We start from the raw sequence: 25,836 nt of genomic DNA, 5'->3' as shown, positions 1-25,836 counted from the left end.
CTCAAAAGGCAAGTTCTATCCTTACTCTCTCCCTTAGGTTACGTGTTCTTTGCATTCTTAAATAATTCTAGGATTAAATTGAATCAATTAAAACAAAAGATGTTTTTGTTCGTGCTAAAAAAAAAACTGAAACATATCAGTATGTGTTGTGTGCATGGAAACCTGTTAAAACATGAATTATACTTGCATGATTGTTTATTTAAATTCTTGTTGGTGAAGTAATAAGGGCTTAAACATAGACTGGGAATGTTTAAAGGTTTAGTTTCAACCTCTGGAAACCATAGTAGAAGGATAAAGAGGGTGCAGAAGACATCGGGATCGGAGAAGACGGGGCAGAGAGGGAGAGAGCCGGCTCTCCCTAAGAGGGAGCCGGCTCCTTTTTAATTTGGAGGCAGCTCCTTTGGTTTGGAGCCGGCTCCAATGCTAAAGGAGGCGGCTCCAAACTTTGGGGAGTCGGCTCCTTTATGCATTTTTCATTTTTTTTCGTTTCCAGCCAGATTTGGTTACAGGGGTTGGTTTTCAGTGGTTTCAGTTGGGTTTGGTGATGTCTGTGGGATGTATGGAGGATGCTTAGAGATAATTATTAAGGTCCCAAGAGCTGTTAATAAAATTATTTACTTAGGTAGCTCAGACAGTAGATGGTTTAAATAAATTAATACACTGGCTAGAGTTAAAGTTTCTGTTAGTAATTTTCTGAGCGGGATAATATAATTAAAACATGTTTCACTGCATATCATGATCATGTACTCAAATTATATTTGTTTTGGATGAGTTGGTATCGAGTGATTTAGGTTTTAAACAAACTTAACACTACTGGATTCTGGGAACATTATAAGTTAAGCACGTATATATACCTACTATAATTCGTGTTTTGATGTTTTCGTGATTACTATTAGTATCAGTTGTTGGAGTTATGAACTTAGTTGATAATTACTTTAATATCTATACTATCAACTGTTGGAGGTATGGACTTCGTTGATGTTTACTCTAAATGTCTGTAATATCAACTGCTGAGTCTATTGAATGCAATTTTGAAATAATCTTATCACTATATCAGTTTTTATGGAACAACCTAAACTGTGTAGGTTTATGTACATACTGTGACTATGGGAATTGATGCTTACATTAACATTGTTAGTATCAGTAATGGATAAAGCTGAACATGATTATATATATATAGTTGACTGTGTTCCTAGATGTTTATACTATGATTTTAGTATCTGTGATGGAGATATGGATTCAGTTGAGGTCTACTTTAATTATTGGTATTATCAACTGCTGGATGATGGGACGGTATACACCGGTATGCGACGGTGGTATACTAGGGACGGTTTGGTTCCAAAATGCCAAAACCTACCTACTCTGGATTAAGAATTGGATTAACTAAAAGTTAAGTCCTATTGATTGTAGTGTCATGGCAACAACTAGTTGAGCGGCACTACTAGGATTCAGGATGGATTTTAAATATATTGTTATGGTACCTCGATATGAACTTGAGTCTCAGAATCGACGGTTAGGGAGCGTATATGCGTTGGGATGCATAGCTGGATACGATGGTTAGAGGTGTACCCTGTTTAGGTTTAGGTACACATGCCTACTTCGTGTGCGTTTTTAGCATGTTACCTCTATTCAGGTTAAGACCGGCCTGTAGTCCAGTGAGAGTCCTTTAGTGTGACTATATATATATACACTTACGGACTATTAGCTATTGTTAAATTGTTTAGGGTGTACATGCGTATCGGGCCTCTGTTTGGATTGTAGTAGTATAGAACTTGCGCGTGGGCCTGACCCACTTCTATTTTTCAAGTACACGACAGTTCCAGGCTTAGACGTGTTCGTGCTGAGCAGAGGTCTCTATTCACTTTTCCGACGATGTAGGATTCTCTCCATAGTTTATTTCTGGATGCTTATTACAGTTGCTTTATTTTCCGTTTGGATGTTTACTAAGGGTCTACTAGAGATAGATTCCTGAGTTGTAAATTGATGGAGTTTTGGAGCTTGGGTTTTATGGATTTTAATAATTATAATATTTTGCGGATTCTATTTTTAGTTCCTTTCAGCTTTAATTTCATTTCTTAATTCATTTTGTATTCCGTGTTCATTATAAAATATTAATTGTTTGATATTCCCTCGGGCTCGGGCCTGGGCCTGATCAACCCGTGTCTCGGATCCGAGGGGTATCACAAATATGATTTGTAATATGTAGCATGGATTTTATTATTATAATGTTGTACAGGTTATGACCGTTATGTAATAGAGCAAGGACGTATTTATGTGATTGTGTATGTGTACTCACATATTGTTTCACCAAATAATGATGTGTGTTCTATGAGTAGTTGAGTTACAATGTATTGGTTTTATTGCTAGATTAATGATAGACGAGCTTTAGTCATGCTACCTTAAGGGTTGTAGGCGTGGTTACTTAGTGACACGCAGTTACTTCTCGAGATGGAAGGTTTAGGTTATCGCTTGGTGAGATTTCTTCTTTGGGCAGGATATGATGCGATGTCCTAGGATGCGTTTTTTTCCAGTCTCGTTGATATTCCTTATGCGATAAGGGTTCAGTTTTTCCTTACGCGCATGTATACAGTTCCGTTATAAGAGCAGGGTTTGCTTATTTTTTTCTTGATTTTGTCCTGGAAAGGACATTATTGTTATGAGTTTCGTTTCTCCGTATAGGAGCTGTGCGTGCCAGTGGATGGGTGGACTTCAATTAAGTCCCCTCTCTTGTTGGAAGCCTCGGGTGAGGATTTGATTGTGATTGGATGACTTGCCTCTGTGGGAGGAGATGAAGTCTTTTATTGTGGTAGAAAATGTTTCGAGGGGTTATGACCAACAGGGTATGGGGTATGGATCATGGACCGATGAACTTGTTTTCCTAGAGTTTTTGTGTCAGTAATGTTGAATAGAAGATGTGGTATGAATTATGTGTTGAGGATGGTTAGGCGAGGTGATGTGAGCCATGTACTTCAAATTTTGGTTTGACGGTGTCTTGAGGACTAGTGTCGATATCATCTGATTTTTAGGTTGCTTAGAGTTTAGATATACGACTCCTTTAAAGGATTGTGTAAGAGTGTTACTTGAGGATTAAACCTAAGAACAAGAACAAAATGAATGTTAGGGGTGGACTAGTAAAGGCAAGTGGTCTGGCTAACCATTTTCCCTGAGTCGGTTCCGCCATTGACAGAATGTCGGGTCAAAGGTTAATGATCATTCCGTGTGAGTAATGGTGACTAGGGAAAGATGCAGTGTATCCCTTATATGGGAATTAGATATTTTATTTGGAGGTGAGTTCATGTAGAATAAACGTTGTGGATCATGCACGTAAGTGCATGGATGGTTCTTACCATTAAAGAGTTGCCCTTCTGGTTAGTGTGGTAAGTTGCTCGGTCTTAGAGCCAGTAGTTGGTTGTGCAACCATGGAATAGCTATCAGAGACAATAGATGTCGAGAATGGTTTTTATGTATATATTCATGGGGTCGCGAGTCAAGCTTATGAGTAGGTGCGTCGAGCGGTTTTGTAACCACTATCCTTGTGAGTGCCTTTGGCGTTTGGCATAGATTGTGTAGTATGTTGCGTATTGGATCTATCCTGTAGGAATCTAACAATTTTTTGGTGAGGTGTCTTTTGATGATGACGTTGGCACAGTGTTACGTTTTGGATCACTAGCGATCTTGAGATGTGTAGTGATTTTTTTGACCTTAAGTGTGTGAGTAGGTTGGATTCCACGAATTGTGTTACGGCATCATTTTGAGTTCCTTGGTAGATTATATGATTGTGAGCAGCATAGAGCCTTTCTTTTAAGGAGGGTATATTTCAAGGACGAAATCTTTTTAAGAGGGGTAGATTGTAACGTCCCTCATTTTTTGGCATTTTTCTGATTTTTGATTTTTATTTTTCTTGACGCCTTATTTTGCATGTTGTGCACTAATTAGTGTGTCATGTGGGCCCCGAGAGTCATTTAGGGCATTTTATTGAGTTTAGAACACTCAAAAATGCGTTTTGATCCATTTCAGAAATTTTTGGGTTTTAGACCAAGGGATCCAGTGTGGGTCCGGGTGGCTTAAGTGCACAGGTATGGCGAGGGCCTAAGTGAAAGATCATTGGAGGGCATTATTATTTTATTTTCAGTGGATTGTTGCCTTGAGGTAATTTCATGGAAGTTACTTAGAGGAAGGGAGTAATTAGTAATGAAATTTGGGTTAAATGGTGTAATTAGTAAGAAGTTAAGAGGGGGCTATATATATGAGATGTTTAGCAATCAAGGGACATTATTCATCATCTTCTTCCCCTCATTCTCTCTCTATATCTATAAGTATATCACCTCTATGTATAAGCTTTGAAAAGCTTCATTTTGAGGACATTAGCCTTTGATTTTGAGAGTACCCAAGAAGATAAAGTTATTCTCCTCCTTCTCCTTTACACAGCTATGGTGAGAAATTAAAGATTTGACCACTTTGAAATATTTGAAATTCCTAGAGGTTAGATTTAGAAGAGGGGCTAGATAAAGAAGTTGTAGAGCATCTCTTAATCTACAAGATGATGTGATTTTGGAGGCCATTGATACATCTTTGAGATTTAGGCCAAGGCAAGTTGGTGGTTTTGGGGGTATCTCCGAGAGGGAATGTTGTTCCCCTTGCCTTCCTCTTCTCTTTGATGGTATAAGCTTTTGATTTAGTGGAGTTTAAAGCTTGGAGCAAGCTAGGGCTTTGCATCCTTGAGGTAGGGGTTTGATTAAATTGTACAGTCCTAGGTTGTGGTAATCAATTCTTTGTTTTCCCCTTGAAAGCATTCTTAATTTGGTATGAGTTGATTAATGGTGTCCTAGGGTTTCAAGCATGATCTTTAATTACTTAATTATTACTTGGATGGAAATCAATGCCATTTTATGTGTTGTAAAGTATTATGATTTTGTTGCTAAGTGTGTCAATTTGAAAGATTGTATTAACTATGTGTATGATTGTGTATTGCATGTGGTTTAATTGAGGTAGATGCTAAGTATTGTGAGTTTAACCATGTCTAGCATGCTTATTATAAGACAACTTGCTTACATGAGACTATTTCTTGTATTAAAGTTAAATGCTATGTGGTTTTGTTGCCAATATGAACTTCTTGATGATTTATAAGTAAAAGCATGCCTATTCTTCTAATTGTAATTGTGTATTAATGATGGAATGTATGGTCGTCCTAAATTTGTTATAATGCATATTCATGACATTACAATGGCATGTGTTGGTATGGATAGAGTGGTGTGTGGGAAGTCGTGGGTGGAAATGAGTTTTCAAAGTTTATGGAGCAAAGGTTTATTCTTAAAACTGGTATTAGGAAGGTATCCCTTTAATGGTGGTACTAACTAGCTATATGGACAGAATAAGGTACCTGAAGTCCGGCTAACTAGTACATCTTTAGTGTAGGTGTGTTGGAGTCGGTTGTGTGTGTATGGTATGGACACATAATGCATGACATTCATTTGACATTTGGATCATAGTCTGTGTGCTTGGAGGTTGATTTGTGACTGAAAGTCCCTTGGATGACCCCTCTCCATTTTATTATGCTCCTACGTGGTTGTTGTTATATTTACTCGACTTGAGGAAACGTTATTTAGGCATCATCTACTAAGCGGTGGTGCTCACCCCTTATCTTAAATATTTTAAGACTCGAAAGGAATGAAATGAACAATACATCTTCACAATTGTAGGCATTGATAGAAAGTGAAATTTGACGTCATTTGTAGTGCACATTATTTTTTTGTAAAATTTTGGGCTTAAAACATGTAATATTTGTATTCATTCCAATGGCAATGTAAACTTATTATTTTGGGGTATATAATTGGTAATAATGGTATTGTATTATTATATTATTAACGTGGTAATCGTATTCATTTGGACCATTTTTGAGCATTTGGGGCACGTTGATAGTGATATAAGCATTTGGGCACGTAACCCATGAATTTGAATATATTTTGTATACATAATAATGTAAACCAATAGGAATGAACTACGCTATTAATTATTGTATCCTAAATTTTTTTTCACGTGTATATATATATATATGTTCATTTACACGTGACATGGCATTCTATTTTGTAGCGTTGAGTTTTGGAAAAATTTAATTAAAATTAGATTATTAATTATAATGTACCCTGTAAGTGTCATTTTTGGCTGGAACGACCGGCTATCTATGATCGGTCGTCAACAAAATAAATTGAGTTTTGGGGGATTAGCGAATAAATTGAGTTTTGGGGATTGGTTACTGTTCAATAGAGAATTGGAGTTGGGACGACCGGCCAGTTGTTACTTGTCAGGGCGCATGCCTGCACGCACCACTTTGCGCGCTCATGTGTGCGTGGGGCACTGGATGACCAGTCGTCCAATGCTGCTACCGGTCGTCGCCCCTACTCCTAATCACATGCCGATATTTGCACAATTGACTTTAGTCTCCACTTTAATCACTTTACATAAATTATTCCCTATTGGGAAACATTTATCCTTGTCTTAAAACCACGTTCCAAAGTACGTTGCATACCTCATAAGTGGCGTTATTTTTGTGTTACCGCACGTTAGTGATTCGGATCTACCGGATTTGGGTCCCTACATTGTAAATAACAATTTTACCCTTTTTGGGTTTTGAAGCCACAATAAATATACTAAATGACTATTTTGCCCTTATGGGTTTTGAACCATTATTTTTCCACGGTTAATGACCATTATACCCTTATGGACTCTAGAGCTAGTATAATGACGTGAAATGATTAAAGTACCCTTGTATGACCCCGGGCTTGGGTAAGGACCCAATTAGCAATTCGGATCCCTGGATTTGGGTCGTTACATACTCACTCACTAGTGAGTAGGTAAGTATTGTCCTTGCCATTGAGTCCTTATTTTCCTAAATCCCCAAGATGTATTTGAATCATATGGTTGAGAAAAGAGAGCTCGTGAGTTTTTTTGTGAGTGTTCTCTCATAGTAGCATCAATTTTGTTGATTTGTTGTCTTAAAATGTATTTCTTCTTCAACGGGCTAGTAGCCCAGCAGTACCAAACTCCTATTTCTAAAAGGGAAGTCAGGGGTTTAAACCTTAGTGGAGGCATGGGTGTGTGAGTACCAACTAAGAAAAAAAAAAATAGATTTCTTCAATACATACATACATACATACATATACATATATATATATATATATATATATATATACGTTTACATATACATATAACCAAGTGTTTAAGGCTAATGGTATTTATTCAACTTCCAAAGAAGATGTCGGGGGTTCAAGTTAGGAGATGTGAATTTGTAATTAGCTTATTTTGGTATCAAAATGTGTCTGATCAAATTGTAATTTTGTTCTATATTGAGTCTCGATGTCAAAAGTGGAACTACACGTCCAAGCACACTTGAGCATACTCTGGTTCAATGAGAACATCATGTGACTAGTATTTAATTAAAATATTATTAAAGTATTTTTATTATAAATCATAAATATTATTATATTTAATATCATTCTTATTTTATTTATAATAATGTATTGATGGTAAAAAAGAGTTACAAGTTGTAAGCATATAAAAAGAAATTTCTACCATACTTAGGGTATGACACTTTTAGGTGATATACTTGAGTGTATAATGGTGTAAGGGCCGTAAGGCTGTGAGCTTATCATTTTTCTCTTAATACTTAGAGATTTTATAAAGTGTATATTATATCGTGTTTGGGTCAACTTTGAAGACGAGACTGGTACATCTTTGTCTCTTTTTGGGCGTGCCTAGAGAAGACCACCGGTGGATATGGGTTGTATCTTGGAGTTGTACGTATTGGACCGCTATCACCTGTACGTAGGGAGGCTATATGACTTTAGGACACTGCTCGCATGCCTCTCATTATCTAGGTCAATTCTTTCTTAACTTATTTTATTATTCTCTTTTTTCCTTATATTATTCTATCAAATAATTTCTTACATTGTTGTGATAATAATGTTGTTTATTTCAATATTCTTATACTACATGATAATTCTTTTCATTGTTATATTCATGTTGTTGAAGTTGATGTATTATTCAGTTTAATGAAAATATTGATATTGTTATTTTATTCATCGATATATTGTTTATATTGTTGACTCATGTATCAATAAATTATATGCATTATTTTTTTAATGTGTTATTATTTACATGTAATTTCCCCAACACATCATATAGTAAAGGTATGTGAATGAGGATATACAATGCACATTTATATTTTAGTTGGAATAGGTTGCAATAAAGTTTTTAAATTAAAAATTGCAAACTGCCAAAGTCCGACCGGTCACACTATCTTCCACCAGTCGAACTTCAACAGAACTCAAGAATCAAAATTTTGAAATTTGTGTGATTGCAATTGTTAAAGTCCGACCGGTGGCACTATGTCTGATTGGTCGCATTTTACGAGATTAAAAAGAAAATTTTAGTTTTAGTATAAAAACTTGTTGATTCCTTAATTGTTTTACCAAGTTAGGTTCAGACTCTCTAATGTCTTTATAAGCACTTTTTCTCTCATAATTAATTACAAATTTTGAGATCAATTTTCAGCAATTTGAGAGAGCCTTTTTTTAGAGAATTTTCTCAGTGTCTGTATTTTCAATTTGAGGGCACATACTATTTCCACTTGAATGATATTAGGTTGTTGTTTCTCTTTATGAATGGAGTTCGAGTAGTATGAAAATTCATACAAATTTCATTTAAGAAGTAGAGTTTTATTTTACCTTCTCAAATTCATATTTGATTTTCGTTCAAGAAGGATTCGATCGTGCTACAAAGGGGGCAGAACATTCGTGAAGTATTCGTGTTGTACTAGGAACCCTATTACAAAGATTGAGGAGTAAGCCTAAAGTTGAGAGTGTTTGGATGAGGAGTACAAAGATTGAGGAGTAAGCTTGAAGTTGAGAGTGTTTGGACGGGGAATCACAAAACTAGAGGCATTTAACAACTAGTTCTTAGTGGGGTGGGTGTGAGTCTGTTGCTTTAAGATAGTGGATCGTTTCGCTCAAGACTATGAAAGTCACTGTGGTTTTCATCTTGATTAGTTGGATTTCTTCCATGTAGGGTATCCATGCTCAAAACATGGTGTCTCTCTAAATTTTAGATTATTTACTTGCTTTTTACTTTCCTTTATAATTTTAATTGTGTGAGTAAAATTTGGATATACAAAGGAGTAAGTTACACCTATCCACCACCTCTAGCTGTTTTTAAACTGATATTCCACTATCATTTCGCATGGCGCAACTCACACGAAACCCATAGGAACGGGGGCGGAGCAATGATTTCAATTCAAGGGGGTGTAGCGTAAAAAAAAAAAAAAAAAATTGATTGTAAAATAATATGATACTCAATGAGTAGTATAAGAAGGATAAATAGTTGACAATACAAAAATTAAAATATTAGATAGTGACTGTGTAAGGGTTTTTTTGCTAATATATATATATATATATATATATATATATATATATATATATATTACGTACCAAAGTTCTGGCTCTCAATAAATATATTATATTACGTACCAAAGTTCTGGCTCTCAATAAATTCCCTGAACAGAGTCTTACTCGCAACAAAAGCTTTAACTGAAAGTCAAACAAACAATTTATTTAATTAATAAATGCATGTGTGGCATGTAATACATACATATATATATATATAAATGCTACGTGCCTGCTTGATAAAAAACCTGAGTATGAATCCGACGTATAACCTCCAATGATTCCTTGTTACCGTGAATTGCAGCGAGTGCGAGTGGGATATGTTTATATTTATTCATGAAATGAGCAAATTGTACTGCATTAACTAATGCTTCTGCTATTCTCTTGTTTCCACCCCTGGCAGCAACATGAAGTGCTGTGTCCCCATTATCATCTTGTAGGATTCTTAACCTCTTAGCATCGATGTTCTTCAAAAGTTCCTCCACCAACTTCTCGTGCCCGTGCAAAACAGCAATATGAATCGGTTTTTCCCCTTTTGTGGAAATGTTAGCATATACTGCATTTGGATCTTTCTCCAGGAAAGCTTTCACTCTTTCCAACTCCCCGTTCACCAACGCCCTATATAGGGGTATATATTTAATTATATCATCCCTTCCGGCTTTTGATGATGGTGGTGGTGGCTGCAGCAGCAGCCGCAATGGGTGTGCTGGTGGTGGTGGGGGTGGTGGTGGCGCAGCCGTTGGCCTGTATCCATGTTTTAATTCATACGCACAATTAATTAATTGCATATATATAGACACGCATATATTCACAATGTCTCCCGCTAATGCTCGGTAATAATTTCTTATCTTCTAGTTGGTAAAATAAGGTAGGGAAAATGACAGATTCTAGGAGGTTCGAATTTAATTTCATTTAATTAAAAAAACTTGTTTACAAAAAATCAGTAAAACAAAAAATAAAAAAAGTAAAATGAAAAACTAAAAGTATAAATACAAATACGTGCATAATATATTATGTTGTATGGATTAAAAATTCGGGACTAAAAATTCTGCTATACATGCATTTTTTTTTTCCCCCCCGGTAGATAGCTATACACATCTATTACATATATATATCATATCTTTGTAAAGAAAATATAGCAAATAATAAAATAAATAAGAAATGTTACAAATAAAGAAAGTAAATTCTCATTTTTTTTTTATTTACCAAAAAAAAAATCTCATTTTATGTAAATTGGCATTATCACAATAATTGTAGAAGAAATAAACTAACTAAAGATAATTAATTAATATGATCACTTCACTAAAAAATTTCTAATTCAAAGAATCAACTATGTTTATCTACAGAAATTTTAAATTTGCTTTACCATCTGACCAAGAAAAAATTTGAGTCTAAACCACATTGAATGAAATAATATTCAAAATAATATGCTTAGCAAGCTTTTAATCCGCTTCACTCCTATTCATATTCTTAATAATTTTTGGCACTTGATGTAAACCATTTGAAGAGGAACAGGAAAAAAAATAAAAAAATAAAGGCAAACATGCCTTAGAAAATGGTAAACATATTGAAACGAATTGGTACTTAAATTATGTAATAAGTCCACAAGTATAATATATCTTACATGATCGGAGAAAAGTGGGTGTTCATCTTCACTTTCGTCCACCTTCTGAAAATGTTTATAACTATACAATCGATTTACTTCCAACACTTCCCTTTTATAGTAGAAATATTGGGTTAATTGCAAAATATGGGTTAATTGCAAAATATTCTTTCGTACTACAGACAATTTTGCAAGTTGTGCTCTTGTTCTAAAATTTGCCCCCATGCCATTTGAATTATTCCAATGAAGTCCAACTGTGTAACCAGCATTAGTTTGCTGTTAAATACACGCCACAAGATATGAAATTGAACTTCATATTATCAAATTTAGTATTGATAATAATAAAAAAAATAGAGTTTAATCTAAAAGATCAATTTTTTAATCACCTTGTCCTTGATGGGTTCTGCTTTTTTTGTTTTAATTTTGACTTAATTTATTTTTTATGATATACTCCACCAAATTTAACTCTAGGGTTTTACCGATAATGGGAAGTCACCAAAAAGATATCTCTTGAATAATATTAATGGAGATGTGGCGGTGTTGTCCGAGTGTACAAAGGTCAGACCTAAAGTGCCCCTGTCCTATTGATTTTAGGTTCGATTCTCCCCTTCCCAAACTAATTACTAACCATTGACAAGCTAAAAAAAATTATACATATTAATGGCACTACCTAAAGACCTGAATATCAACCGGTTAGGTTCATTTGGAAAAGGAGGAAATATAAATTCTTAGGAGTATTTGTGCAAAAGAGTGATTTTGTCAAAATAATAATGACTATTTTTAAATAGAGGGGATAATAATGCGAAATTGAAAGAATAGGAGGTTTTTATTTATTTATTATTATTTTTTTTTTTTTGGGGGTATAGTTTAGGCTTCTTATTATTGTTTTATTTATTTTGTAATTTATCTTATTTAATATTGTGATGATTGCATAAATTGATTAGCATACAATATTATCTTGAAAAAAATATGGTGTTTTTAGTGGCAAAAAGAAAGCCATTGTATTTTGAGTCATTATATACCAAAAGAAACAAAACCACCTCTCCAATTATTAATGATTACAATTATATTCTAATGTTTATCTAAAGCAAATATGTCATCTTATCTTTTTCTCACTCTCTCAAATTATTTTAATTTTGTTATTTTCTGTTTCTCTGCATTATGTCACTTTGCCCTGTCATGTTTCTCGATCTAAGCATTCGGGTAACATAAGCCCTAGGTTTGCTGGCAGGACCATGTTTGGATAAGGGATTAGGATGTTTGTGATTTGTCAATTAAGAGAGTGATGAAAGGGAAAGGGAAAGGGAAAGGGGTCGACCATATTAATGACTGATTACGATTTGTGGGCCTAGGAGTGTTGACATTTTTTTAAACAAACAGCAACTAGATCAACAAAAGATTACTTTTGTTGTCAAATCCAAAATATCGATAGGAATGTAAACAAAAGTAATATCACTCTTAATATGAGGCTGAGAAAGCTTGGCAAAAGCATGAGCAACTCCGCTGTCATGCCGACGGACATGACTAAGGCGAGAATAGGAAAACCGCTCCAAAAACACTTGCACATCAAAAGAAAGAGAATGAATCTCAACCGGTCCACCATCCACGCCATTCACCGCCTAAACCACCAGCAACAAATCATATTCAAACCAAACCTTATCATAACACTGAGATAAAGCCCACAAAACTGCTTTACGAAGAGAGACAGCCTCAGCCTGGGAAGCACTAGACGATGTGAAAGGGGAAAAAACCACCGACTGCAGAATCTGACCCTGGGAATTCTGGAAGACAGCCCCTCCACCACCAACCCAGTTCGACAAGGAAAATGATCCATCCATATTACATTTAACCATACCCATAGGAGGGGGCGACCAATGGGAAGAGGATGAAGGAACGGGAAGAATGGAATCATCTCCCCTTGAAGCAGTCGCCAAAGAATGGGAAGCAGTGGAGTCCTTAAATTCCCAAAACTTAGAGGAAACCCAGGTAACAATTTGCAAAGGAGAGAACAGCTCACCTTCGAAAAGAAACCTATTGCGTGCTTTCCATATACCCCAGCAACAAAAAACTATCCAACAAAGCGAATCCTGATGATCAAGCCCTTACCCCCATTGGTTCAGCAAGTTCAGCCACCATTCCTTAAAAGAACCTGGAACATTAGACATACAAACTAACCTCAACGGCGATAATTTCTAAACATAGACAGAATGAGGGCACTGAAATAACAAATGCTCAATGGATTTCTCAACCATACCACACCTAGGACACACCTGGCTTCAGGCTTTGACAAGGAACTAGCGCTAAGCCCGAGAGAGAGTTGAGGAAAAATGAGGGGGCGGAATGGGATGTGGGTAGAGAGGAGTCTGCAGGTGAATAAACCAAGCCCATACAACGGCTGTGGAGGGCAGGCTCGTAGTTGAATTGGTTGACGGAGTGATGAATAGTTCTGCAGGGAATGAGGTTCGATACGAAGGAACCGGAGAACAGGTTGTTAAACCCGAAGGTTAGGTGTGAGATGTCCCACAACAGAACTACAGGATTGGCTTGAAGCAGACAACCCCATTTGAGTATTTCCTTAATATAGATGGACTTCTTCCTCAATTCATGAAAAGCAAGCTCTGTGAACCTTGTAAGTGACTCTCCTCTTGTAACAATCTTCAATCAGTGTTCCTAGCTCGTAAGTTCCATAAGATGTTTGGTGTAAGGGAGATGTTGCTGTCATTTAGAAGATCTAGTTCCCAATTCGCCTAAGAAAAGAAGCACCAAAACAGCTATTGGTTAGGCATCGCATGGAATGCTTTCTATAAGAGATTCTGAAATATTGAAAGATGGTGGAACTATGCACTGGAAGAGCAGATTGACAACATTTCCATAAAAAATGCTGGATTTTGGGGGGAACGTTACATTTCCACAAACGGCGCCATCCATTAATGTGTAAAGAATCTATTGGATCGATTTCGAGAGAAAGGGAATCAGGAGATCTTGTCATGCAGTTTGCCAAATGATAGGCAGACTTAATAGAGAGCCGACCATTAGACTCCTCGCCACAAACCAACGCATCCTCCTTAGAGCAAAAACTAAAACTATAAGCAAGAATATTAGCCATAATGGACGGTTGAAATAAAGAGTTAAACAATTCCACATTCCATCCAGTCCCGGAGGAATTAAAAAGCTCATGCACCAAAGTCGGAGTCCCCCTAAAAGCAGGCCAGGCAAGGTACCAGAAAGACCAGGCACCCAGCGATCCTTCCAAATATTAATAGAGCGACCATTACCCACCACCCATCGAGCTCCAGCACCCAAAAGAGGTTAAGAAAACCAAATACTCCGCCAAGCCTAAAAGGGATTAGTGTAATACCCCTAATTTAAAAGGAAGTCCTGGAATTTATTTAATTGTTTAACTTGGATTTTTATTTAGTTAACTATGAATTTGTGTGATTTAATTGTGAGTTTTTAAATGACCTGTTTTATTAAGTGTTTTATTTAAATTATTAATTATTTTAGTTGCGTTTTATTTTATTTAAATTGTTAATTATTTTAATTGCATGGTTTTTGTAATTGAATTAGGTTAAATGTGTTTTTATTAAGTTAGGTTTTCATGTGTTGTTAGAAGTCACGCTTTTAGCCGACAAGGTTTATAAACTAGGTTGTGTTTTATGGGCCGAGTTTCAGTTTAGGGTTTAGTTGGACTTAGGTTTAAGGGTGGCTTATAAATATGTGTGTTTCGTTCTGTTTAGGGTTTTAGAACCCTAGTCATGGCATACAGAGAACAGAGAGATGTATAGAGGAGTCTGTGAGAGAACAGAGAAGGAAAACCAAATGATTGCCGGAAAAGCTTAGGAGAAAGACGTTGAGATTTTGAACCGAATCTCACAAGCAAGTTCTAAACCTATCTCTTTCCCTTAGGCTCGTGTTCTTTGCACGACTAATACAATTCCAGGATTTAATAAGGATTAAAAATTGAACTGGATTGCATGTTTTAAATGCTTAAAACTGGATGTGTGTTCAAGTTGTTTAATGTTTGTATTAAATTCTTCGTTGCGTAATTTCTGTTTTAATTCATGTAAGTTGATGAGTAATGATTTTAATTAGTTCTATACCATGTTGGGAATCACTGGAATTAATTTACTTTGCAAGTTTGGTGTGTTAAAACAGTTAGGGTTTGGGAATGCATAAACTGCTCGTATTAAACTCTTGATGCAAAATTCATGCTTAAATTGATTTTGGTAACTGAACAAAAAATTTAGTGGATTCTGGAATAAGTTGGAACCTGATTTAAACACTTAGGAACCCTAGGTATGAAGTTCAGTTCATCAGAAACCCACCGGAATTGAAAACGATGAAGAACAGAGAGAGAGACGGTTCACTGTTTTAAAGAGCAGGCTCTTGGAGCCAAAGAGCAAGCTCATAGAACCAAAGAGGCGGCTCTTAGGGGTCTTGGAGCAGGCTCTAAGATTAAAAGATCTGGCTCTAAGATTAAAATAGCAGGCTCTTTCTTTTGTAAAGTAGGCTCTTTCGTCGGGTTTCGGTTTTTCCGTTTTTCTGCGACTGTTTGGGCTACGGGACTTGGATTTTGGGATTTTCAGATTCTGGAAGAAGCTATATTGGGGTGTTTGGAGATGTTCTAAGATTGATTAAAATCTATGAGACAAAATTTATGCAAAATAAAACAACTTTGTTTTAATGCGACAGTGGACAATGCTTAATTAATAAGTTAACTGTGTTTTTTATATAAAAGGATGCAGAATTGCTTAACACTTGGAATAGCAGTTCTTAGCAATAAAATTCTCAATTAAACCTGTCCCAGTGTTATAAAATAAGCGTGTGGATTTATATGGTTTAGTATGCTTATTTGGCCCTAAGTTGGTTTACAGTTTGGATGGGAGGAACAGCAAGATGTTTAAGCTTTGGTATTAAAATTCTTAGTGATGATTTGCAGTTAGTCACGTTCCAAAATTATTAAAAATATATATATATAAAAAACTATGAACATTTATATTCTGTTATGGTTGATTAGAATTAATTGGTTTACATGTATAACATGTAGTATCAATTAATGAACATTTCGGAGTAGTATGGATTAAGCCTGTTAATTGATAATTATTTTATCATGCTTAATATGGAACAATTGATATTTGTACTTAATATTTTATTGTCAATTGTGGAATGCATGGATTGGTTGATAGTTATATTTTTTTTATTTATTCTATCAACTGCTGAATGAACTGGATTGTATGCACCGGTATGGGACGGTGACATACCAGGTTTGGATTAGCTCAAATTGCTAAGTCCTACCTACTTTGGAATAAGGGTACGGATTATAAAAATAGAATCCTCCTTATGTATAAGTCTGTGCGGTTGAATAAGCTGAACAACTTAAGTCTGTACGGTTGAATAAGCTAAACAACTTACTGGATTTCTTATGGAGGAATGTGAACGGATTTTAAATATATTATTATGGTACTATGACATGAGCTTGAGTCTCAGAGTCGACGGTTAGGGAGCGTATATGCAATAGGACGCGTAGTTGGTTATGCTGGTTGAGGTGCACCCGGTTAGGCTTAGGTAGTCATGCCCACTCCGGTGCGTTTTGCATGGTACCTTCTATTCAGGTTAAGACCCATATCATAGTCCAATGAGAGTCCATAGTGTGGATATATATATATATAAATATATACACAGATTATATAGTTATTGTTGAGTTGGTTAGAGTGTATATGCGTATCGAGTCTCTACTTGGATTGTAGTAGGGTAGAACTTGTTCGTGGGCCTGATCCACTCCTATTTTTCAGGTGTACATCAGTTCCAGGCTTGAGCTTATTCATGCTGAGCAGAGACGACCACTCATTCTTCCAATGACGTAGCATCTCTATTCATATGGTTTTCTTTTAGTTTTACAGTTCAGTTTGGTTTTCTTATTAGGGGTCCATAGGATGGATTCCCGAGTTGTACCCTTGGAGGTTTTGGAATTGGATTATTTAATCTATGTTATTTGGGATTTTAAGTATTTAATATTAAAGGATTTTATATTTTAGTTTTCATTCAGCTTTATACTTTTATTTTCTTAAATTCACTTTGTATTCTGTGTTCGTTTTAAAATATTAATTGTTTTATATTCCCTCGGGTTTGGGCATGGGCCTGATCAACACGTGTCTCGGATCCGAGGGGTATCACAATTAGATTCCCAAAGGCTCGTCCAAAAAGGAGCAATTTTGAAAGTATTTAGCTTTAAAAAGTTTAAAAGCCAACCCTTGTTGAGTAACTTGAAAATTCCACCCCTGCTTAGCCACTAGTGCAACATTATACGACTCAAAATTGCGAAATCCTAACCGCTCTTCCTCCTTAGCCTTGCATAAAATATCCCATTTAACCCAACTAATTTTAGCAGATTCCCCATCTGTACCCCACCAAAACCCTCGAATAATCTTTCTCATTGACTAACAGAGCTTACGGGGTAACTGAAAACAAGACATCACATAGGTCGGTAAGGCATTTAAAACTGCTTTAATTAAAGTTTCCTTACCCGCGGGAGATAAAAGCAAAGACTTCCAGTTAGCCATACGGTTAGCAATGCATTCCGAAATATAATGGAAGACATCCTATTTAGAACGACTGATAATTACTGCCATGCCCAGATATTTCGCACACAACCCTTCCTCCTGAATTCCCAGTATCTGACTTAAGCTAACACGATCCTCAGCACTAGTATTTATAGAGAAGAAAATAGAGGATTTAGAAAAAATTATCTATTATCCTGATGCCTGTTTATATTGCTGTAATAGCTGTTGCAGAAATGCAATCTCATAAATAGATGCCTGATAAAAAACAATCGAATCATCTGCAAAAAACAAATGTGAAAGAGGAGGCGCCTGGGGACATATACGGATCCCAGATATGACACGATGCTGAAGAGCAATCTGTAAAGGCAATGATAAAGCCTCGGCACACAAAATAACTAAATACGGGGATAAAGAATCCCCTTGTCTTAGCCCCAGCGTGGGTCGAAACATACCAACTGGTCTACCATTAATTAGCACCGAATATGAGACCGTAGAGATACACGCATGGATGAGTTGAATCCAATGCGGATGAAACCCCCAGTTTTTTAAGCATGGCCAATAAAAAGTTCCATTCAATTTTATCATAGGCCTTACTCATATCCAGTTTCAAAGCCATAAAAGCTTTTTGCCCTGTACGTTTATTTTTAAGATAATGAAGTATTTCATGAGTGATGAGTATATTATCAGTTATGTGATGTCCCGGAACAAAAGCACTTTGGGACTCACTAACTACTAAGGGAAAAACTTGTCTAAGTCTATTAGCAAGCACCTTAGCAACAATACGATAAGCAACATTACATAAAGAAATAGATCTATAATGATACACAGATGTGGGAGACTCAATTTTAGGAATAAGAACAATGTTGGTATGATTCATACTAGATAATAAATGGCCTGAATGCATGAAACTACGTACCACATCGATGACCCCATTCTTAATAATAGGCCAATATTGCTGGTAAAACAAAGGAGTCATACCATCCGGACTTGGAGCTTTGCAAGGTTGCATGTCAAAAAGCGTCTAGCGTATTTCGTCTTTAGAAGGTTGCTGAATTAAGGTCTGATTCATGTCCGAACAAACACGAGACGGAATATGCCTGAGAAAAGGAGCAATTCCCGTAGGCCTATTCGTATGGAACAGATCTTGGAAGTAACTGAGAAATATATCCTGAATCTGCGACTCCTCCTCAATCCATCTACCATTGGAATCTTTAACCCTAGATATATGATTTTGCCGTTGACGACGGGCGGTTGAGGCATGAAAAAATTTCGAATTATGATCCCCCAACCTAAGCCTAAGAGTGTTGACATCATATGACTAAAAGCAATGTAGGATCTGTAGTTTAAGTTCTCAAACAATTATGTGTTAACTGTTGGTGACCTCCAACATTTTAAAGCCTCCAAAACTATATGAGGTGTCTTTTTAAATATAATAAAAAAAAAATAGTTTTATCAAATCAGAGTTATATAACTTTTTAATTCTGTTTAACAATTGCTCGTAGGAGATAATCACAAAAAAGAAATATATGTATATATATATATATATATATATATATATATATATATTTTACCACCTTATCTTTACGTCTGTTATAACGTAGGTGTATCCTAACAATGTCATGCAAGTTGAAATCTTTGTATACCTAAAACAATGTAAGCAGACATACCCTTGTATATATTGTAATTGATAATATTACTTAAAAGTGATCGAGTTACATAAGTATGTGGACATAAATTCTTAATATTTTAAGATATGTACAAATTGTTTCTTAATATCTATTAACAGTCAAATTTTTAAAAAAATAAAATTATCAAAATACACTTATGGTGAGTCCGGTTAAATAAAAGTAGCATTGAAAGAAAAGAAACGAATTTGAATATGATGAAACGAACTTTTTTTGTATGAAAAATGTGTTGCGCAACTACTTGATTTCTCCCACGAAAAAGAATTCCCCTTGAAAGTTGTGTTTTTATAGTTTAAATTCCTATTATACCCCCTTATGAACTATGTTTATAGTATCTCCAATTGCCTCAATTATACATTATCACTCACCACAAGTCACTTGAACAAGGTTAATCAATAAAATAATACCTCATCTGTTTCAAAATAGATGTTCACTTTGAGAATTATGACTCATAATGGGAGTAATTTTTTTTTTGTAAATCCAGCACCTACTATGATAAATAAAAAAATAAAAATTTATATATATATATATATATTCTACAAGACCTTTCTTTAACACTTTAGTACTTATATTATTATGTTTGAAATCATAAGGGTAGTTTTGGCATGTACGATCACTTTTTCTTTTTTCTTTCTTTTTTTTTTTTATATAATTTCATACTATTCGAACTAACAAAATAATATTTTTCACATTTTTTAAAAAAAAAATTTCCTTCCAATAAAAATGATAGTAATTTCTTTTTATAATTTCATACTATGTATGACTTGCTTGGTTTGTAACTATGGAAATGGTTTTCTACTATCTGAAAACTGAAAATTGCCCAAAAAACTATGATTGATTCAGTTTTTTTTGTCCAAGTTATATTTTCCTCATTTTTGAATTTTCTCAAGATATATATACTATGACTAGTATTTAAAAAAAAAAAATTATATTACAATTGATTTATAAATTTTTAAAATTTTGTTACATAGTTCAAATCCGGTCACCTTAAATTTCTGGCCCGCCCTTGCCTACAACTCTATAAAATGCATAGCAATATTAAAAGCCTCTCTCTATTCCCATCTTTTTTGGCACACTATTTTGTACATCATCCTCTGTTACCTTCCGTCTCAGCTAATATTTTTACACCACAATTTTCTAAAATTATAAAAGCCCCGACTAGATATTTTTACAAACTGATGTGTCTTTCATATTTATTAAAATACTTTAAAAGTGAGAGATTCAATTTTGAATATCACTAAAAAATAATAATAATAATGGCACTACCTAAGGACCTCAATATCAACAAGTGGTTCATTTGGAAAAGGAGGAAATATAAATTTTTAGAGTATTTGTGCAAAAGAGTGATTTTGTCTAAATAATTATGACTATTTTAAATGGCATACTAATAGAGGGGATAATACAAAGGGTTTTAATGCGAAATTGAAAGTTTTTTTTTTTTTTTTTGGATGGTTTAGGGTTCTTATTATTGTTTTATTTATTTTGTACTTTATCTTATTCAATATTGTGATGATGGCATAAATTGATTAGCAATTTTGCATACAATATTATCTTGAAAAAAATGTGGTGTTTTTAGTGGCAAATATATTCTTATCTTTTAAATTTTGTTCTTTTCCCTTTCTCTGCATTATGTCACTTTTGCCCCTGTCATGTTTCGCGATCCAAGCATTCGGGTAACATAAGCCATAGGTTTGCTGGCTGGACAATGTTTGGATAAGGGATTAGGATGTTTATGATTGTGAATAAATAGAGGGCTGAAAGGGGTCGACGATAGTAATGTTACAACAACCCATGACAATACAAATTGCCCAATAAAGGCTGATTATGATCTGTGGGCCTAGGAGTGTTGTCCTCTTATGACTAGGATCTGTAGTTCCTTAGTTCTCAAACAATTCTGTTTAATTGTTGGTGACCTCCACCGTTTTAAAGCCTCAAAAACCATATGAGGTGTCTTTTTAAATATAATAAAAATATATAGTCTTCTCAAATCAGAGTTATATAATTTTTTAATTCTGTTTAACAAATTGCTCATAGGAGATAATCACAAAAACGCAAATAATTTTTTTCAAATAATTTTTTAATTTTGATTGATTCAATTTTTTAAAAATTCAGTTATAAAAATACCTATTCTAAGATAACTATAGAATAATTTTCAATTTTTTGAATTTTTAAGAACTTATTCAGAATTACAAATCAATCAAGTCCGTAATTTTTCTTTTCTTTACTTCACTTCTCTTTCTTTCACTTTAATATTTTTTTTTTTTTTTTTGTCTCACCAAACAGACCTTTAAAAACTGAAATTAATGTTTATTTTTATTTTTATTTTTATTATGTCTTAAGGTTATTTTAAGTATTTCTGTTTTTAAATTGATAAAATATTTTATTTGTTTAATTTTAAAAATGCAATTTTTTTTTTTTAAACATCAAGAAAGTTTTTTTACATATTTGGTATATAAAAAACCCTTTTTTTTTCTTTCGTTTTTTTTGTTTTATCGGGCACTTTAGCCATTTTTATATGTCAAAAAGAAACAATGTAAGCAACCATAGCCTTAGCTATAATGGCCCATAGGTAGCACATGGCAGGAACACGTTTAGTAGTCCTCATTGATAAGGACTTGCTGAATAAATATATTTAACAGAGGGGTCCACCATATTAATGTTACAACACATATCATACAATTTTTCATTAATAGCGCACTATTAAAGACACAAAGAATGCTACAAACCATGTGCCACCCCTATGATGTATGAAATGCATCTTTCATTTTCAATGCTAGAAAGCCACGTTTGTACATTTCATTATTGCCCCTCTACCAATCTTGATTTTGTCACCCATTCAAATAATTATTTTTGAAATCTATATAAACAATCAAATGTTAATGACAGATTTAATTTGTAGACATTTTGTGTTAGAGATGCCATATTTAATTTGTGAAAGGAGGCCTTTCATTAAAGTTGTTGACATTTTTTTTTATATTTTTTGAAACAAGTCATATTATCAATGGTACTCCTTATAAAAAAAAATTGTGGGTCTATTGTAATCATCTTATTTTTTATCATAATATATATATTTTTTCTGAGCACATGTCATATTATTTAAGATATTTCTTAAAAATTGGTAGATTTATTACAATCATCTTATTTCTATCATATTTTTATTTTTATTTTTGGTAAGTAACATGTTAGATTACCATTTCTCAGAGAAAAAAAAAAAAAAAAAAAAAAACAGATGATGATGCTGCCAGCTGTGCCTTTTCTTCCATGTCTTGGCTAAATTATAAGATGCATGCGGCTCTTTCTCACTTTCTTGCTCGGTTTTGATAGGTAGAGCTTTTGATGTCCCTCTTCCTCTTAAAAATTTGTTTGGCCGACTGAGAAGAGTTTGAAAACTTAGGTAAATTATAAAAAATATAAAATAAAAAAATAAAAAGTTCTTATTTTTATGCAGTCGTATGTCTTTTATAATTATTTGGAAAAAGATTTATATTTACTATAAAAAAAATTACATATTTATTAACATGAAGAAGAAAAATATTCAAATGTACAGAAAGAAGAATTTCAAGATGGAGAAGTAGAAAAGAAAAAGAAAAAGAAAAATGAGAAAACCAAAAAGTTAAAGAAAAGTTTAACCACTATAATTTATTTTCATATAATGAAATAAAAAAAAATACCACATGTATTATATTGGACGGGGTCACATTAGGGGGAACGACCCACCCCCACCTCAGCGGTTTTAATTGGTTCCGCGTCCCTATTCACAACTTATTACTTTGTTCAATTATTGATAATCTTATGTGACATGATATAAATAGTTGATGGCACAGATAAAGAAGCATTAAAGGTGTAGAATGGTCTTTATTAAACAAATACGATAAATAAATAAAAAATTGAAGGCATTACAAATTAATCTCAACTATATCAATTTTCTTTCTTCCTTTTTCTTTTCTGGCAAGTGTAGTTGTATCAATGTTCAACAAAACGAACATTATAGATTTTACACATTAGGCCTAAGTATGTCTTTTTTTTTTTTTTTTTTTTTTTGGGTGGGAGGTTAAATATCTTCAAACTATTTAATTATTTTTTTACTCTACTTCAGCCGGATTGTGTCTTGATTTTTATTCAAATTGGATGCACGGAATTGCGATACAAAATTTATCAAGCTCCACAAACTATTTCAATTTATTTCCTGCTAAAAAGAAGTAACCAACTTTTTTTGCTAAATGATACTCTGATTGTATTTATTGTTTAATTTTTCACCCTTAATCAAATAGGAAGATGGGCATACTTGACTTGATCACTATTTGGATCCATGATGTGATCAAAAAAAATATTGTGAGACTTGTAAACAGTGTTGTATAAAGTTGTTTTAAAAATGAATTTAAAGCTTAAAATCGTAAATTTCCATACTTGTTTATGCAACAATCGTGAAATTCAACTTAAATGCTAGTTCTAGTTCTTTTGATCAGACAACCTGGGTTATCATTTTGATTACTCAAATTATGATTTCCTAAAATAGATAATATATGATAAAATATTATCATTCAAATATTATAACCGTTTACCCAATCATGATAAATGGCAAACTATGAAATAAAGAAAATTCCTATTCCCAGACATAAATATTATTAAAATGGAATCATGAGAGGTAACAATTATCATTAAAAATTTAAAACAAGGTTGAAAGTCCATCTATTTAATAAATGATTTGTAATAATTAATTAACATCTAATTTCCTCATCAAAATTACACCGTATATGTCCACAATATGATGTTGATCACTGTTTCCCCATCAAAATGTATAACGACAAGTACAAATAGCCGATTATATTGAACAATGATAAGAATTATGTAAATGTTTACATAGGCTGCTTGGAATTATATATACCACATAGATATCGTTATGTATGTATTTTATTTTTCGTGTGCTTAATTATTAGCGACTTTATCTCTTTGTTGCCAACTCTGTTTCAAATGAGGCAAAATACGTCATATTCATGACATCAAAATATATAATCAAGGCTTTGGTCTTAGTGTAGGTAATTGTTTTGGTATAAAATGTCTTTCTTCTTTTTGTCGGAAAAGGTAATATCAACATTAGTTTTCTGTTAATTTTAGGACGCTAGCTCCTCTCCCATCTCATTTATCTCAAATTATTAATTGCACTCAGCTACCATAACTCTTCCTTGTATTGCATGGGTTGACAATACAAAGGACTTGGTGAATAAATAGAGATAAGGGAGGAGCCCACCATATTAATGTTACAAGGAATAGAGATATTGGTGCGCAAGCACATCATATACTACACTTATTTGAACCATAAATATAACACAATGCATGATGTGCCATGCACCCAATATCGACGCCTGACAAAACAAATACAAATGACTTTTTGATAGATGAGTACATTGACAACTAGTATTGAAAGATAAAAAAAGGTTGTATTGGAGAACATTTTCATAACGAATGAGTGGATACCCCTTTAGACCGGGCGCAAACTAATTTTTCACGTAGTACAAATCATCTGTGGACCTACTATGATGGTTGAAATCAAATGACTAAAAGTCATGTTTCTTTCATTTGCAATGCTACAGAGTTATGCTTGTAAATTCCATTATTGCCCCTCTACCAACTAAGATTTTGTCATGCATCCAAATAGTTATTTTTGAAATTTATAAACAACTAAGATTGTTATTTCTGCAACAATCGTGAAATTCAACTTAAATGCTAGTTCTAGTTCTTTTGATCAGACAACCTGGGTTATCATTTTGATTACTCAAATTATGATTTTCTAAAATAGATAATATATGATAAAATATTATCATTCAAATATTATAACCGTTTACTAATCATGATAAATGGCAAACTATGAAATAAAGAAAATTCCTATTCCCAGATATAAATATTATTAAAATGGAATCATGAGGGGTAACAATTATCATTAAAAATTTAAAACAAGGTTGAAAGTCCATCTATTTAATAAATGATTTATAATAATTAATTAGCATCTAATTTTCTCATTAAAATTACACCGTATATGTCCACAATATGATGTTAATCACTATATTATCATCAAAATGTATAACGACAAGTACAAATAGCCGATTATATTGAACAATGATAAGAATTATGTAAATGTTTACATAGACTTGGAATTATATATATCACGTAGATATAGTTATGTATTGAGTATGATTATTATGTATGTATTTATTTTTCGTGTGCTTAATTATTAGTGATTTTATCTCTTTGTTTCCGATTGTGTTTCAAATGAGGCAACATACTTCATATTCAACACATCAAATTATATAATCAAAGCTACGGTCTTAGTGTATGTAATTGTTTTGGTACAAAAGATGTTTCTTCTTTTTGTCAGAAACGGTAATATTAACACTAGTTTTCTACTAATTCACCACGCTAGTTCCTCTCCCATCTCATTCATCAAAGGACTGAGATCGGGAATCAGAACCACTTTTATAATTTTTACATAAGAGTTTCCCAGAATTCTCAAATTATTAATATCACTCATCTACTAGAACTCTTCCTTGTATTGC

The 25,836-nt window shown here is 33.8% G+C and overlaps 1 protein-coding gene across 3 annotated transcripts in view; it reads right to left on the bottom strand.

The window, feature by feature from the left end:
* LOC132274389 (ankyrin repeat-containing protein ITN1-like) overlaps positions 1-11,143 on the bottom strand; it is a 30,225-nt gene extending 19,082 nt beyond the window's left edge. For all 3 annotated transcript variants that reach the window (XM_059775659.1, XM_059775660.1, XM_059775661.1), the window contains exons 1-3: positions 11,062-11,143; positions 9,670-10,181; positions 9,522-9,581 (exon numbers count right to left, since the gene is read on the bottom strand). In XM_059775659.1, the coding sequence (XP_059631642.1) occupies positions 9,522-9,581; positions 9,670-10,181; positions 11,062-11,087 (598 nt within the window). In that variant the 5' untranslated portion in view covers positions 11,088-11,143. The remainder of the gene's footprint in view (positions 1-9,521; positions 9,582-9,669; positions 10,182-11,061) is intronic.
* Positions 11,144-25,836: the final 14,693 nt, after the last annotated feature.

Source organism: Cornus florida, unplaced genomic scaffold (assembly GCF_030987335.1).
Source record: "Cornus florida cultivar Cherokee Brave unplaced genomic scaffold, ASM3098733v1 CherokeeBrave_3.0.0_Hap2_Chr09, whole genome shotgun sequence".
Lineage (NCBI taxonomy): Eukaryota > Viridiplantae > Streptophyta > Magnoliopsida > Cornales > Cornaceae > Cornus > Cornus florida.
This window is presented reverse-complemented; position numbering and strand designations above follow the sequence as displayed.